The 14,643-nt window shown below is 42.7% G+C and overlaps 1 protein-coding gene across 4 annotated transcripts in view; it reads right to left on the reverse strand.

Annotated features, from left to right (window-relative positions):
- atp8a1 (ATPase phospholipid transporting 8A1) overlaps positions 1-14,643 on the reverse strand; it is a 110,805-nt gene that overhangs the window by 4,598 nt on the left and 91,564 nt on the right. For all 4 annotated transcript variants that reach the window (XM_071531775.1, XM_071531773.1, XM_071531776.1 and 1 more), the window contains 6 exons: positions 13,389-13,467; positions 11,958-12,019; positions 10,893-10,949; positions 10,270-10,377; positions 1,477-1,565; positions 997-1,089 (listed from right to left, as the gene is read on the reverse strand). In XM_071531775.1, the coding sequence (XP_071387876.1) occupies positions 997-1,089; positions 1,477-1,565; positions 10,270-10,377; positions 10,893-10,949; positions 11,958-12,019; positions 13,389-13,467 (488 nt within the window). The remainder of the gene's footprint in view (positions 1-996; positions 1,090-1,476; positions 1,566-10,269; positions 10,378-10,892; positions 10,950-11,957; positions 12,020-13,388; positions 13,468-14,643) is intronic.

Raw genomic sequence — 14,643 nt, forward strand, 5'->3', positions numbered from 1 at the left:
GTATGTGTACACGCTATATAAGCAAATATAAGCAAAATCAAATACACAAAAAGTATGTGCGATGCAACTCTATACATGCTTGTTTCTGTATGTGTGTGTGTGTGTGTGTGTGTGTGTGTGCCAGGAGCAGGACCAGGGCCGCAGCCTGCTGGGTCCGGGACAGTGGCCAGGCAGGGGGATCGCTTTCAGCCGGCAGGAGATTTCACACTGATCTGCTCCATGCTAATGCCCGCCACAGGCCTCCGGGACCCAGGAGAGCCAGAGGACCTGGATTAACTAAGGAGAGTCCATCTCATGCAGCCGCATTCAAGATATATAGCTTTAATATAGGAAGGAGTATGCTCCAAAATGAGATATCCACCGTTTGGAAAAAAAAAAACCAAGACATCTACTCTTATGAAACGATTTCCAACAAAGAAGAAATTCAGTTACCTTTCAGTATTCATTTTAAGATTTTTGCCCACAAAATACTTATATTGTTGACAGAGGAATCATCTAGATTTTGTAAATATTGAGTGATGTTTTTAGATGTTGGGGTGATGGATGTGATTTTTCCTCAAAAGGGATATACAGAATTTGGAAAGAAATTCTTTAGTTGACCAAAGCTTCACAGGTTCTCTCTGTGAACTATTACAGGGAAAGGAGAGGGAAAGGAAGAATAAAGGTCCTGGCATGGGCTACTTAGCCTGGATAAATGGCCACTAAATACAAAAGGCAAGTGACAGCAGTTACACCTTTTACACTAATAAGGAAAAATGATCAGAACTCACTGATACTTTATAAAATAATAAGTTTTCAATTCTAGGACAAAAGCAATACAATTTTATAAAATGTGTCCTTCCTCTTAACCTTATACGAGTTCAAAACAGTGAACTTTCATTTACTCTTCATCAAGCAATTGTTTTCAGTCCACTTCGATAAGCATTAGGTCGATTAGGTTATGTGAAAATCTTGGAGGCTATAAAGGGAAGAGTGGTAAAGTAGTGTGTGATGTACCTCTTGCCATGCACCACTGCTCCAGGGTCTTTGGATAAGGCTTCAAGCTCCTGCACCTCATCCACCAGGGTCTTGAAACACACCTTCTTTATCCTGTATATAAAATTATATAACATCAAAAAAATAATTGATTACCATACGAGTAATACCAGTGAAAGATGCCTTGACTTGACACAATCTGTTCAAATTCATTCTCATTATCTAATGCAAACTTCTTCAAATGTAACACAAAATAAAACTTTCTTTGTAAATTGGCTCATGATGCCTTCAATCTGCTGTGGGCTGATGTCAACCAGACACAGGACATATAACAACATTTCCCACAGTATATTCATTAAATGAAAATGCTAGACTTCGTGGGAAGTTTGTGCAGACAGAGGAAGGGATTCCTTTAGGAGATAGGAGAGATTTTGGAGGAATCCCCCAAGGAGAGGTGTAGGGGGGGTGATGATGAGCGAGCAGAGCAGACAGGAGACTCACACTTTGTAGGCCACGTCAAAGACCAGCGAGGTGATTGGGATGAAGACCAGGCCCGTCCAGAAGACCCCCGAACTGAACATCATGTCCGCCTGACACACACACACACACACACAGATAGATTTTTTTCCAGGTCATTGCAGCAGACAATACAGAGTACAACAGCTGATGTAAACGGAGAAGAGCTCTTTCACAGAAAAAACACCCCTAAAGGCAAAACCATTATCATCTTCTAAGATGCCAAATAACAAGAAACATGCATAACAAAAGTAGCCCAAAACAAGCAGTTGCGTTGTGAAAACAGTGAGTGGATGGGTCCAGCTAGCTTAGTCAAAGTAGGTAATCCTCCGTGACTAAATGATGCCATGTTGTTGTTTGGATTTCCTCTAACAGACCTGAGACCCCCCCCCCCCCACCTCCACCCCTTCAGGGCTGAGGAAGTACCTGTGAACTATTTAGACAGTGGTATCTTTTACACAGGAAAACAACTCTGCTTTGTGCCGTGTTAAGAACCGCTGTCGATACATCACTGCAGGAGGAGGACTGTGGTTTGAGGTGCTTTTAATGTGCATGAAAGAAAAGCCCTACCCTACAGAAGCAGGTGAGGATAAATCAAAAAGTGTAATTAAAGCAGAATAGCGTCAAATACTGTATATGTGTAAGCTTCACACACAAATACTTATCACTTCCTCGTGAATGATTAATGCTTGGAGAGGGTAATCCCATTAGACCAGTTCCTATCAGCAAGGCAGGTAGCTCTTATCAGCAAAAGGTGCAGATAACACCGTCCCTAAAACCATAAGCCAGGGATTTTAAAAGCCTGGGTCAACCAAAGATGAGTTGCCGAAAGCTTAAAATTGGTCCAAAAATTCATATCAGAAGTAATGCTACTGTATGCTGAGTAAAATTGCATTAACTTGATAAGTCCTCCCAGGTCCCTACAATGTAAATTAGGGTGACTGAAATATGGGGACTTAGATTAGTTATCTTGTTGGACAAGGCTGCATAAAAGCCTGTAAAATTAGTTTTAAGTTGCAGGAAATTTTTTTGAAATGTTTGAAATTCAGTTTCAGGCAACAGAAATGCAAATACTTGTTAGTACACAGGTGTTTTAGTGACAAACACAGTAAAGCATGTGTTATATGGGGTGTGTGGCCCTGTCCAAAGCTCTTTGTGTAGAGTATGACACAAACTACATTTAATTCCCTCTGGGGCCACCCATGCTAAAAATTTATGCATTCATGGCAATGTATACATTTGTACACTGTATACTGGATACAAGAGTTCACAAAAAGCCAAAAGCCAAAAGCTATATGTCGTGTTGATGCTATGTTAAGTTATGTTATGGTGTGAGAGGAAGCGGATGGCAGAAATAACAGACCATCTTTGGTCTTCTTTACTGAATAAGACACAGTAGAGAGCGGCAAGAAAGATGGGAGCAAGAAACGGGGTGACACGTGACACATGACTGTGTGCTGCACTTGAATCCACAAAATCGCAACTCGAGTAAGTAGTATGCTCCACGCCTATCTTCAAATACACACACAACCTGCTGCTCAAGATGCCTGGAAGACACTCACCTGATCCTCAAATTGCATTGAAGGAAATGGAATGAGCAAAGACGGGTACATAGTAAACTGTACTGAAATACGGATGCTATGTTGGATTGTCCCTTTATATATCACTGATTCAAAGTCATCCTGAATGAAATTTTGGTCCCATAGCTCAACAGGTAGAGCATGGCACTAACAGAGCCACAGTTAGGGGTTTGATTCTTACTGGGGCCACCCATGCTAAAAAATATACACTGTTATGTTACTCTAAGACACTTAAAGCATTCACCAAATGACATGTGTTGTGCTGCTCATTCTTAGCCTGTCACATAGCATTATGGCACAGTCAAGTTGAATAAAAGTTCACAGACAGAAGATTTTCTTTGCTGTCCTCATAACCCCTTTTGAATAATAAACAATGAGATGTTTTTTTATTTAGCGCAGTATCTAACAAATGTGCACGCTGAGTTCATGTGCCAAAATAAATCCACAAATGAGACGGCTGCGATCTTCACTGAGACTCATTTGTCATGCTAGAAGAAAAATGAGTTTGGATGTGAAATTTTCCAATTCAGATCTACATCTCAGATATCATAAGTCTGCCATGTCGGGAAACAGCTTCTTCTACATCCTTGGTCATCCATAGGAAACACACAATTCATCAGAAGTAGACAGTCTTCTGTAATGGTTTGAAGTGAAGGTTTGCGGAGCCATGGCCATGTTGGGAGGTTCCTTTGGGTCCAGAATGGAGGGGAGACAGTGGATCATCTTGGCGTGGGCTAACCTTTTCAGCTTTCTGAGTGGGGGCCATGTTTGCTTTGGCCCGGTTGCATTGAAACTATCTGTCATTACGTGTCAAAGTGCAAAACTCGCACTCCTTGCATTGCAATTTGGGCCTTACAAGCTTGTGCCACTTGTTCAAACTGCTGGGGCCCCCAGACAATGTCCTTCCTGTAACGTGAAACAGGCAGGCCCTCGGACGGCGCCTTAGGAGATATACGCGCGCACACGTGTGTACCCGCACACACACACACACACACACACACACACACACAAATACACGCATGCACATACACATATGTACAGACAGATCAGTGTCAAAAGTATCAAAGCGCTCAGGTGTTCTCAAATTAGCTAATCTGTTCGTCATTACCAGCAAATGGACTTTGATGTCTGACAAAACATTGGGGAAAGAGGAAATCCCAAATGACTGGAAATCAAAATGGCTTTTTCCTACAGTTTGAGATGGGATGGGAATGAATGGAGCTTTTCTATGTTGCCCAACGACCAAAAACATATAAGATGAGGGAAAATTGCGTAGAAGCACGGGATATTTTCATGTCAATTTTGAAATTATGCAGCCATGGAAACATTGACCTTTTTTTTGCCGTAAGTCAGTTTAATTATTTTGGTTTTCATCCAGTGTATCACACATTTTAATGGGGGTATTTAAGCTGTCTTGAGAGTCTTTTGAAAATAAACTATGGCTGTATGCTCAGCATATTATATCAAAGTCAAAAGAGCGCAGAAAATCTCCATAAATAACCCACAGCCACAAAGTATGTATATACAGTACCAATACCTTGCAAATCTTAAGTTTATCATAAAACTCAGTAATCCATCAAAACATTACATACAGCATTTTAGGTACAAATGTAAGAAACCATTAGACAATGACAAAGTAAATCTAGACCTACTTAAACCACTAGACTATTAAGGTAAATATAGATTGCATTCATTATATATTATATGTTCATAAAAGATGCATTTGATGGCACCATTTCACAATATAACAATCACTGCAAACATCAGTGACAACTTACTATCAACAAATGTTCAGGCGTTTGGACAGGCTCCACCACTGCTAACTGAGCCAGCAGTGTTTGGTGGATGCTAGTGATGGCTCATTCCATGGGGCCCTTGGGAGCTGGATGGGGGTGAGAGGGGTCCAGGGGGCGGGGGTGTATTTTTAGGACAAACCAATAAACTTGTCTGGCTGGACAGACAGTGGTGTCCGCTGGCATGGTGTGGTGTGTTTTGACAGGCCATCAACCCCCTCATGACCACTGGAGACACACACACACACACACACACAAGACAGGCAGAAGCAATCACACGCACACATATGCACACACGCAAAACGCTAACTACCTCATATAATGACACATACCAACACACACAGATTGGCACTTTCATACAAGGGGCACATATAAGTTGTTATATCACAGATGTACTTTTCTCAGTGTTTCTAATCATTTCCAAATGTTGTATAGTAAGAACTCACTAAAGAAAATCAAAGGCACACGGTTATTTAAAGACATAAATCCTGAAACTTTGGATGAATACTGTGGCCAGACCCGAAAATAGTTTTATGATTACTTTTCCAGGAAGAATTGATTAGGGAATCCATCAAAGCGGCAGTTGGCTGATCATGCCTAGAAAGGCCCACAGTGATAGTGGCTCCAAGAATGTTAATGCCTGCCATTGTGATGGTAAATGTGAGTAGAGGACAATCCACTACTTCACTATTCACCCTGTGCCCAGGCCTTTGGCTTTAGAAAGCATAGATTGAGAAAAGCCAACTTCATACACACAGCGCACACACACACACACACACACACACACACACACCACAGAGACACGCATGTGTCACACACAGACTCTGTCCTACCTCCATCTATCTCTCTCTGTCACATACTATATGCATAAGCAATAATACACACATCCATGCACAGTCCTGAACCCTCTCTGTCACATATGAAAGACTGCTCTACTGACTGTGCCACATCCCAGAGATGCTAATATTCAGACACTAGCTGCTTGACTGCACAGAGCTCCTTTGTGCAACACTTTTTTTATTAGGTACACTGAAAGGAGGAGGGTTAGACTAAGTCAAATCCAGTCTCAGGCAGTACTTTGGTCTGCATCTATCCATGTTCCAATTGGCTGAATTCAGCTGTCTTAACCAGACCGTACATGCTGTCTGGAACAGAGGTGAAGACCGTTCCCTGGAATTAGATTTTGAGGAACTTCAGATGGTAAATGGCTGCAAGTAGATGGGGGAAACTGAAGGTGAACCTATACATTTGGCCAAATGTGGCCCCAATCCTCAACAGCCTCTGCTCTGAATACAAAATCTTTACATTTAAAGCTTGCTGAGGATGAATAGGCAGCAAACACAGTAGAGCGTAGAGGAAATGGTCCCAAAGGACTGAGGAAGACAGAAAAGAGAAGGAGGCTCACTTAAAGCCCAAGAATGAATGAGAAAAGCAAAAATGAATTGTAAGCAACAGAAAGAGAAAGAGAAAGAGCGTCCTTAAATCCACAAATTCCCAAAATGTCGCCATTGCGAAGCAGAGGCAAACGAGGAATTAACAATCCCCTAACCAGCCCCGAGATATCAATGCAGAAAACACTGACTTTCTCAGTTGGGTCCTTCTTGCTCTCCGTGTGTTGCCTCACAAAGACAGCAAGACATCCATTAGGAAAACAGAGGGAAAACCCCTTACATAAACACTTAGAACTCAGCAAGTCACACAGCCCCAACTGCCCATCTGTGATTTACAATGTGTCTTTAAAATTGCCAAAAAAGATAAATTATAGGCTAGGCTTGTTTCAGTTTTACACAAATTAGCTTGTGAAATACACATACATCAACCAAAATAAATAATCTACCATACTGTACCGACCCTAAGGATCACACCATGGTCAATGGTGCAGTTACCATGTGCTGCGGTGTCATATCAGTCATTAGCCCTGTGGGGGCTAGTGGATCTGGGTGCAAGTGTTTAACAACATCTTTCATACGACACACACATGGCTCTTTAAGAAAGACCGTAAGCATTCCAAAAACACTGGAGGGGGACAAAGTCAACAGCAGCGGTGAAGGCGGGTCTCCAATTCCATCATTGGATCTTTCACAGGTTTAATGGCGAGGAACCTTGCGGGTTTCTATTAAACGTCAGGGGGCTGGGAGCTTGATGTTTCAGTCTAACCCAGAAGTATTAGAGCTCCCTATGGCTTTCTAACAGCAGAGCTCACAGGTAGCAGCAATTATACATGCAGGCCTGAACAGCTTGATAGCCTGACCCAGGCTATCAACAAGTCACCAGAAGTTCATTCACTTTCTATAGAGCTGAGTGACCGGGGAAACTCGGCCAATGTGTGGACAGTCAACAAGCTTGTGGGCCAAATATCATAAGTACGTCGCTTTGGATAAAACTGTCTGCCAAATGGGAAATTGTAAATTGTTGTAAATTGTAAAAAACGTTAATTTCAGTGGCTTATATTTAATTCTACGTGGCACTAAAACGGTCTTGAAAAGTCTTAGATTTACCTTTATGAAACTTGCAGAAAACATTAAATTGGTATGCAAATTAGCATATGACATCATTTGACCCTCATGACAGAAGAACTGCCAGACACGTTTTAAAAAGAGGAAAAAGCCTGGTTGGGGTCAATGGTAAGCTCCGAAATCATTTTATTGAGTTCTTTTGTGTATTTTCGGTTAATGCTACCTAATTAGCACTAGCCATGTTAACTCATCAAAACAATATAACAATAAGAAAGGTCATACCAACGCAGCTAAAAATATTTGATTCGACTGTTCAGAACTAGCTTCAAGAGACAAATACATAGATGCAATCAGAGCCTCTTGCACCACACACTGTCAGTCAGAATAGACTGACCCATCGACCAAGTTTCTCGCCGTATGAATGCGGGGTTAATGTGAACTGGTGGCTGAGTGGAAAAAGGCAGGGCTGTCTGTGGAGAGGAGAAGCAGACATTTCTACACCAATATGAATGGCATTCTTCTACTTCAAAGACAGTGGTTTGTAACAAACTGTTGTATAACTGCCCTTAAATATAAATCATTCTCTCAAAACGCATGCGAATAAAGACACTAGAAATAATATCATCCGTTTCAATGAAAATCCCTTCCATTCCTTTATAAATCCCATCAATATCTAAAGCAGTGGCAGAGCCCTGAGTATGTTCATGGCATGCTACCCATCTACACACTTCTGGGTAAAATGATTCTCTACTGAGAAAATGTTGCTTATCGCAGAAACTGTGGAAGAATTTGATCCACACTTGCTGAGTGTAAAATCCATGTGCCGATGACAAGTACTTGAGCATGCGTGAGAGCGAGTGGAGGTCCACTGCAGCCCATGGCAGAAGTTGGAAGATAGCACAGGTGTGGGTGAAAAGCGAGAAGAGAGGAGGAATATACTTGAGCCAGCTGTGTTGATAGCGCAGACAAGTCAGCAGACGAAAGGCCAACGTGACAGGACCTACCTGAGACGTCTCCTGAGGTGCAGCTAAGCCGCTTAGTGTGGCGGATTACATTGCTTATACAGAAAAATCTGACATCTTCTTTTGCTATCCGTGTCAGACTTTTGTGAGGCGAAAATGGATGAGATATGTGGTTTGGGATCAGGCCAATTTGGGAATACCTTTGAAAGGCACACTGGCTGTTTCAAGATGTTTTGTGGATGGATCTTGCACCTGTCTTGTCAATCGTCCAAAGAAAATTTTGTCTGACACTGATTAATGCTTTCACATTAAGCCGGCCATTGCTTAATGTCTCCTGTTGAAGGCGGTGTACTGGGGAGTGAGTTGGAGCAGAAACAGGAGGAGAGGAGAGTTCTGGTGTCTGGTGCGCTGTTGGCCCTCAGGCAGTTTTCAAATGACAGAAGGAGAAGATGAACGAAAAGAGGACAAAGAGGAAAAGGCTGATACGACAAGTGAAAGAGAGGGAGCAAAAGAAAATAGATGGAAGGACAGAGAGCACGAAAATATTTGAAGATTTAAGTATGCATCGGGGAGGACTAGGTGAAACGTGGAGCAGAGAGGGAGATGTATCAGGAGAGAGCCTAATCCTACTCCACACAGGCCTACAAGGTCTCAGAGGTGGAGATGCTGTCTCTGATGTCTTCTCGGGTTTCAGGGAGATGTGCCCCTGTGTGATGATGTACGGGCGTCCCCATGTCGGGGCTGGGGCGTAGGGTTACCAGCTGCCCACAGGACACCATTACTGTCTTTACTCTAATGCTGCAGGGCCTGGATGAAAGCCCTCCTTCATGGACAGGGGATAGAATAAAGGGCAGATACCCATTGCCTGTGTTTGTGTGCGAGAGAGATATGAGAGACAGAGACAGAGAGAGAGAGATTGTGTGCATGTATGAGTAGACAGGGACTAGCAGGGTAAGAAATTCACTTTTGGGGGTCCTGGTGGCTCAGTTGGCTAAGGTGCATACCATGTAACTGTGATGTTCGAATCCGACCTTTGTCACGTTATCCTGCTCTCTTTCTCCCAATCTTTCCAGTCTCTCCCCACTGTCTACTGTCAAATAAAAGGCAAAATTCCTCCCCAAAAAAAGAAAAAAAAAAAAAGAAATTAACCTTTTTTCCCAGAGGGCCTTTTTTGCCCCCTTGATCAGATTTATGGGGCATTTTGGTTGTTGTTTTGTTTCTTTTGATGCAGTGGTTTGTGTGGGGTCGGCATTTTCTTCTGCTTCAGGTTGTGTACTCAGTTGTTTTCTGATGTTTTTCATAGGCTCCCACAAATCACCTACGGTGACCTTTGAGGGACAGTAGTCGCATTCACGCATGAATATTTGACAACTCAACAAAAAAAAAAGATGTGAGCAGGGTGAAATGCAAAACAGCGTACTCCTAATTATCAGGAGTATAATGTGCCCTCTCATTTTCAAATTCATTGGCATTTTATGAAGTTTCAAGGGCATTTTTTCCCAGAGCCTGTGTTAAGTTTGGACCCCGGTGACTAGTGCTTTGGACGGATGTAAACAGTTCCAGAGTATTGCTCTCAAGGATATCAGTGTGCACGCCAAATCCCTTACTTCTCTTTGCTTAGCTTCAGGATAAATTCAGCCAGCACTTCTCCAGACTGCTACAATGTTTCAACGTCACCTGTGGATACTCAGGGCCGAGTGAGGGCGACGTAACACAAACACTGGGCTAATTGGCCCAATTAAGTCATTATGCAACACAAGCCAGAGGTCCGAAAGTTTATACCTCTCTGGCTCTCCTTACAGAGAGCCGGTGTCAAGTTATACTCTGAAATTTCCCACCAGCATCTCTCTGTGGCGGAAAATGAATTATGAGGCAATGTAGGTCTACGAGTGATGGGTAATAATATCAGTGGTATCTTTAGTACTGGACACTTGTGTGTGTGTGTGTGTGTGCAGCTGTGTGAGGATGTGTGCGAGTGTGCGTTTACCTCTCCTGACATGTCGGGAGCCAGAGGGATGAGAGGCCACAAGGAGGAGTAGATCGCGAAGAACACCACCCACAGGCCGATGCTGCCCCAGATGGCAATGTGACTGAACTGAGGGTAACAAGGTAACAGAAATGATGTAGCCTCTTCATCTACACATTCATGCATTCATCTTCATCTACTACGTTCGCTATTTGCACAGTTGTCGGAGTTGTTGCAACCCCATTTTACTGCTGTTGTACATGTACAATCATGCATGTGACAAATAAATCTCTTGAATCTTGAATCTACACAAGAATACACCTACTGAAATGGTATTTGGGATAACATTTGACCTTTTTATACATAAGCTTAACTTGCAATTTGCTATTTTCAAAATGTGGTTTCTCTGAATAGTATCCATCGCTTGGCTCCCTGAAAACTTGAAGCAGTGACCATACATGCCGTTTCACTGGTATTATAGGCTAGTTACAAGCCCCATGGAGCACAACCCATTTCTGGTCAAAGAGGTTCAGAGATAAGAGGAGGATGGAAAATGTATGTCACAAGTATCTCTGGACCCATAAAAAGTGAGGAACTGGAAGGAGACAGAACTCTAGTGAGAGAGGAGAGAGCCATCAACTTACCATGGTCCAGGATGAGGTCTCAAGGCCAGCTTTAAGACAAACTGTGATGACCACAAACTATGGAGACACAAATCACACAGTCATATGCTAAACCAATACGGTCCCTCTCCAATACTACAATCACAGGAAGGTCAACACAGAAATGTACTCAAAGAGACTCTTCAATAGATTTACCTTGATCTTGTGTACTTGATTCACATATCTACATATTTTTGTTTTACACAGTAAAGATAAGCTCACAAAAATGCATTTTAAAAACACACACATTTCAACATAGCAACCTACTGTATCATGCAGACCAAAACAAATGCAAAAGAAAACTTTAAAGCAAGACACCAAAGCCTAGGTCACACTAGACAATTTTAATGCCATTTCAAAGCCTGATTGGAATGAGGGCTAGTCTGGTTTGTGGGGACACGGGCCAAACGGTCAGCATATTATTCTGTAGTGTGAACGGGCCTAAAACTGCTGAATCTGGCTGTTTGGCCTGACGCGATTTTTTCAAACATGTTTGATTTTGTCAGGCTGAGTCTGGTCGGGCTTGTGTAATGTGAAGAGGTCTGAATCATATATCAGCAAGATTCCCAACTCCACTTGCTCTATTCCTGATAAGTTGCTGCTGTATACAATATATTTATTGGAGGAAAAAATCTCATACAAAATGGTATTAAATGGTAGCGTACCTGGATCAATCCATAAAAGACACATTTGTCATGTAAATGTAAAACTGTATCTTCTGTACCATGGAGCAAGACACCCATTTTGTAACTGTATTTACAGTGAACTGTTCTGGATGAATGGGGAAAATGTTTTTGAATGACAGAATCAGGTAGTGTGTAATCCCTCGTCTTCATGTGTGTGACGCCCCATCTTTGTCCCGGTGCATAGTGTGAACAGCCTCCCGACCGGACATCAAGCAGACCAGTCGTTTAGTCTGAACTGCTAAATGGCTGTCTTGTAGTGTGACCTAGGCTTAAGTCTAACCAAAATTACTTGGCCCTCAAGACACCTCACCTCTTTTAACATGACAGAAACACTGCTCGTCAAGAAGATTGGTGTACTTACTGTATAAACCATGTTGCCTAAGAGGAGATAGTCTGGGGTCTTTCCGTTGCCAAAAACAGTATCTGTGAAGGGAATCAACAACAGAAGCTTTTAGACTAATGCTGTCTCTCTTTCCAGCTCTTGGGCTTTATAAAGTGTTCCATTAGGCTAGCCAAGGAGAGTTAGTCTCTGCTGTAGAGCAGACAACCAGATAACAAATAGGATACTACTAAGTACAGCTCAGTGTGAACTCTAATGTAAAATACCTTACTAGAGACTCAGATATAACACTGGACACAGGAGTATAACAAAGTGAAGAGAAAACCACAGTCAATTGCTGCTTCCATTACGGCCATTTGAGAGGGGCTGGAATGGTAATTCTGTCTTGCGTAACAATTAGGAAAGAGGGTTTTTATTAAAAGCTATCAGACTGCAAAACAGAATCAGTGCGCATTAATCATGGTTGGAAATTGGCTGTTCTGGCTGATTCACAACTGAAATAAAAGAGCCAGCTTGTTTTTCTGACAAAATGGTTATTTATTCTGCCATTGGAAAGGAATCCAACTTCTTGAAAACACTTTTCCTAAAACACAGTGGTTAGGAGGGCTTCCTAAATTAATAAAATGAAAATTAACTGCATATCAAGAAAACATATTGCTGCAAACCGCCACGTGGGTTGGGCTGTGTCTGAGGCTAAAATATCAGCAGTGTGCGACCGCCAGTGAAGAAAGAAAGAGGGGCTCCCTTTCCCTTTACTTCCGGCTGGTCACATGTCTATGTGTGCGCTGAGGCTTTGCTGACAGCCCGTCAGTCAGAGTGAAGGGGCTTGGCGCCTTTGTTTGGAGAGCAGGCCCAAGCTTGTGTGGTCCTCGGTTGTGGCCAGCCAAGACTTACCGGCTCAAAGATTCCTATTCTCTCAACACACACACACACACACACACACAAAACCTGAATTCTCATGTGCACAAACATGCACATGCACATACAAACACACACGCACAAAAACCCTTCATACTCATGCACACAAATATGCACATGCACCTATGCACACACACACACACACACACACACACACACACACACACACACACAGACATACAGCTGCCTACTTGGTTAAATAGCATGGTCTCAGCTGAACAATGACCTGAAAAGTGTGTATCTGAGTGTGTTTTGTGTGTGTGTGTGTGTGTGTGTGAGCGTGTGTAATCAAGTAAGTGTGAATGATTGCGTGCAAATGCATTTCAGCGGGTCATTGTGTGCACACACGAACTGGTGTGCGCATGAGTACGCTTGTTAGCATCCGTCTCTCTCGCTGAAGCGCACACATGTTTGTAATTCATGACTGGAAGGTTGAAGAGAGAACTAATTAAGACAAAGTATGTGTGTTTAACTATCCTCCTCTCCACCGTGAGCCTACCGAGAGTCACGGAAGAGTCTCTGGGAGCTACTTACCGTGCTGGAAGGCTTTAAGAGGGAACCAGAAGAGGATGACGGAGTGGAAGAGGCCGTTCAGACAATGGGCCCAGAAGACCTGCAAGACGAGAGAAGGATGGAGGGAAGGAGGCGAGGGGGGGGGGGAGTAGGGGATGCCAAGAATGAGAGACAGAGAGAGAGAGAGACAGACGGACAAGAAAGCATGAGAAAAGGGTGTGGGTCGCTCCAGCCTACCAAGTGACCCCTGACCTGGGCCTTTTGTCCCAGCCCAGCGCTAGGCTAAGTGGCGGTTTTGTAGGGGCCTCCATGCTGAATGGTCTCCCTGCTGACAGACACTTTGTATATCCTCTGTGTGTGTTATGGGAGAGACAGAGGGTGCTGAGTGTGTGTGTGTGTGACTACATGTGTGTGTGCGTGAGAGTTGGTTTTGTGAGAGGCTAGTGGACAATGTCAGTGTGCGGGTATTTACATGTTTTTTTTTTTTATATTAGATTGTATTTGACAAATTCACATAAAATAGCAGTGAGCATAAGAAGTGAACTGAAAAATATATGACGCAAAATAGATGTCCTCACCTCCACAATAAGGCCATTATACAGCATTAATATATGTGCTGCCAGTGTGAGAGTTTCCCCTCATTACATTTCATTAGATTTCAGTCCTTTCATGTGAGAATTTTAAGTGGTGTAGAAATAAACGATAGAGAATTAAACAAGCAGAAATCAGTCTAGAAACACACACAGGGAGTCTGACAGGTCTGACAGAGATTAAGCTGTTTTTATGGTAATTAATAAGGGCTTGGAAAATCATGGTGTGTGCGGTGGTGTGGACAGTGGTCTGTGTGTGTGCTTGTGTGTGCGTGCATACGCGCTTGCGGACTTTGGATGAGTCTTTTAAATCAATACTCCCTCTCCAAAACCACCTTGTTTCAAATTTACATTATGCAAGGCCGGGGCCAAACAAAACACTAATGGGCGATGTAGCATGAAACAGCCGTGAAATCCAGTGTGCCAAAAACTTCTCCACATTTGTGCCCCTCTTTCTCCCCTGTGCTGACCCAGACATCGGTGTTATTTCTGAAAGTTGAAAATTCGTCAAACCCAAAGAGTAAAAGGCAGACTGGTGAAAAAAATAAATAAATAAAAATCACATTTAAATCTTGGGCCACGTTTTAATCATCATCAGTTCTTGGCAGATTACACGTTTTAAGCACACTTTCTTAAAAACACCCTTTTCAACAACTTCATAAAATCTGTCAGTACATAAAACATTA

This window comes from Centroberyx affinis, unplaced genomic scaffold (assembly GCF_046629955.1).
Source record: "Centroberyx affinis isolate AG114_WGS23_722 - 3 ecotype Tasmania unplaced genomic scaffold, CSIRO-AGI_Caff_v1 ptg002132l_1, whole genome shotgun sequence".
In the NCBI taxonomy this organism is placed as follows: Eukaryota; Metazoa; Chordata; class Actinopteri; order Beryciformes; family Berycidae; genus Centroberyx; species Centroberyx affinis.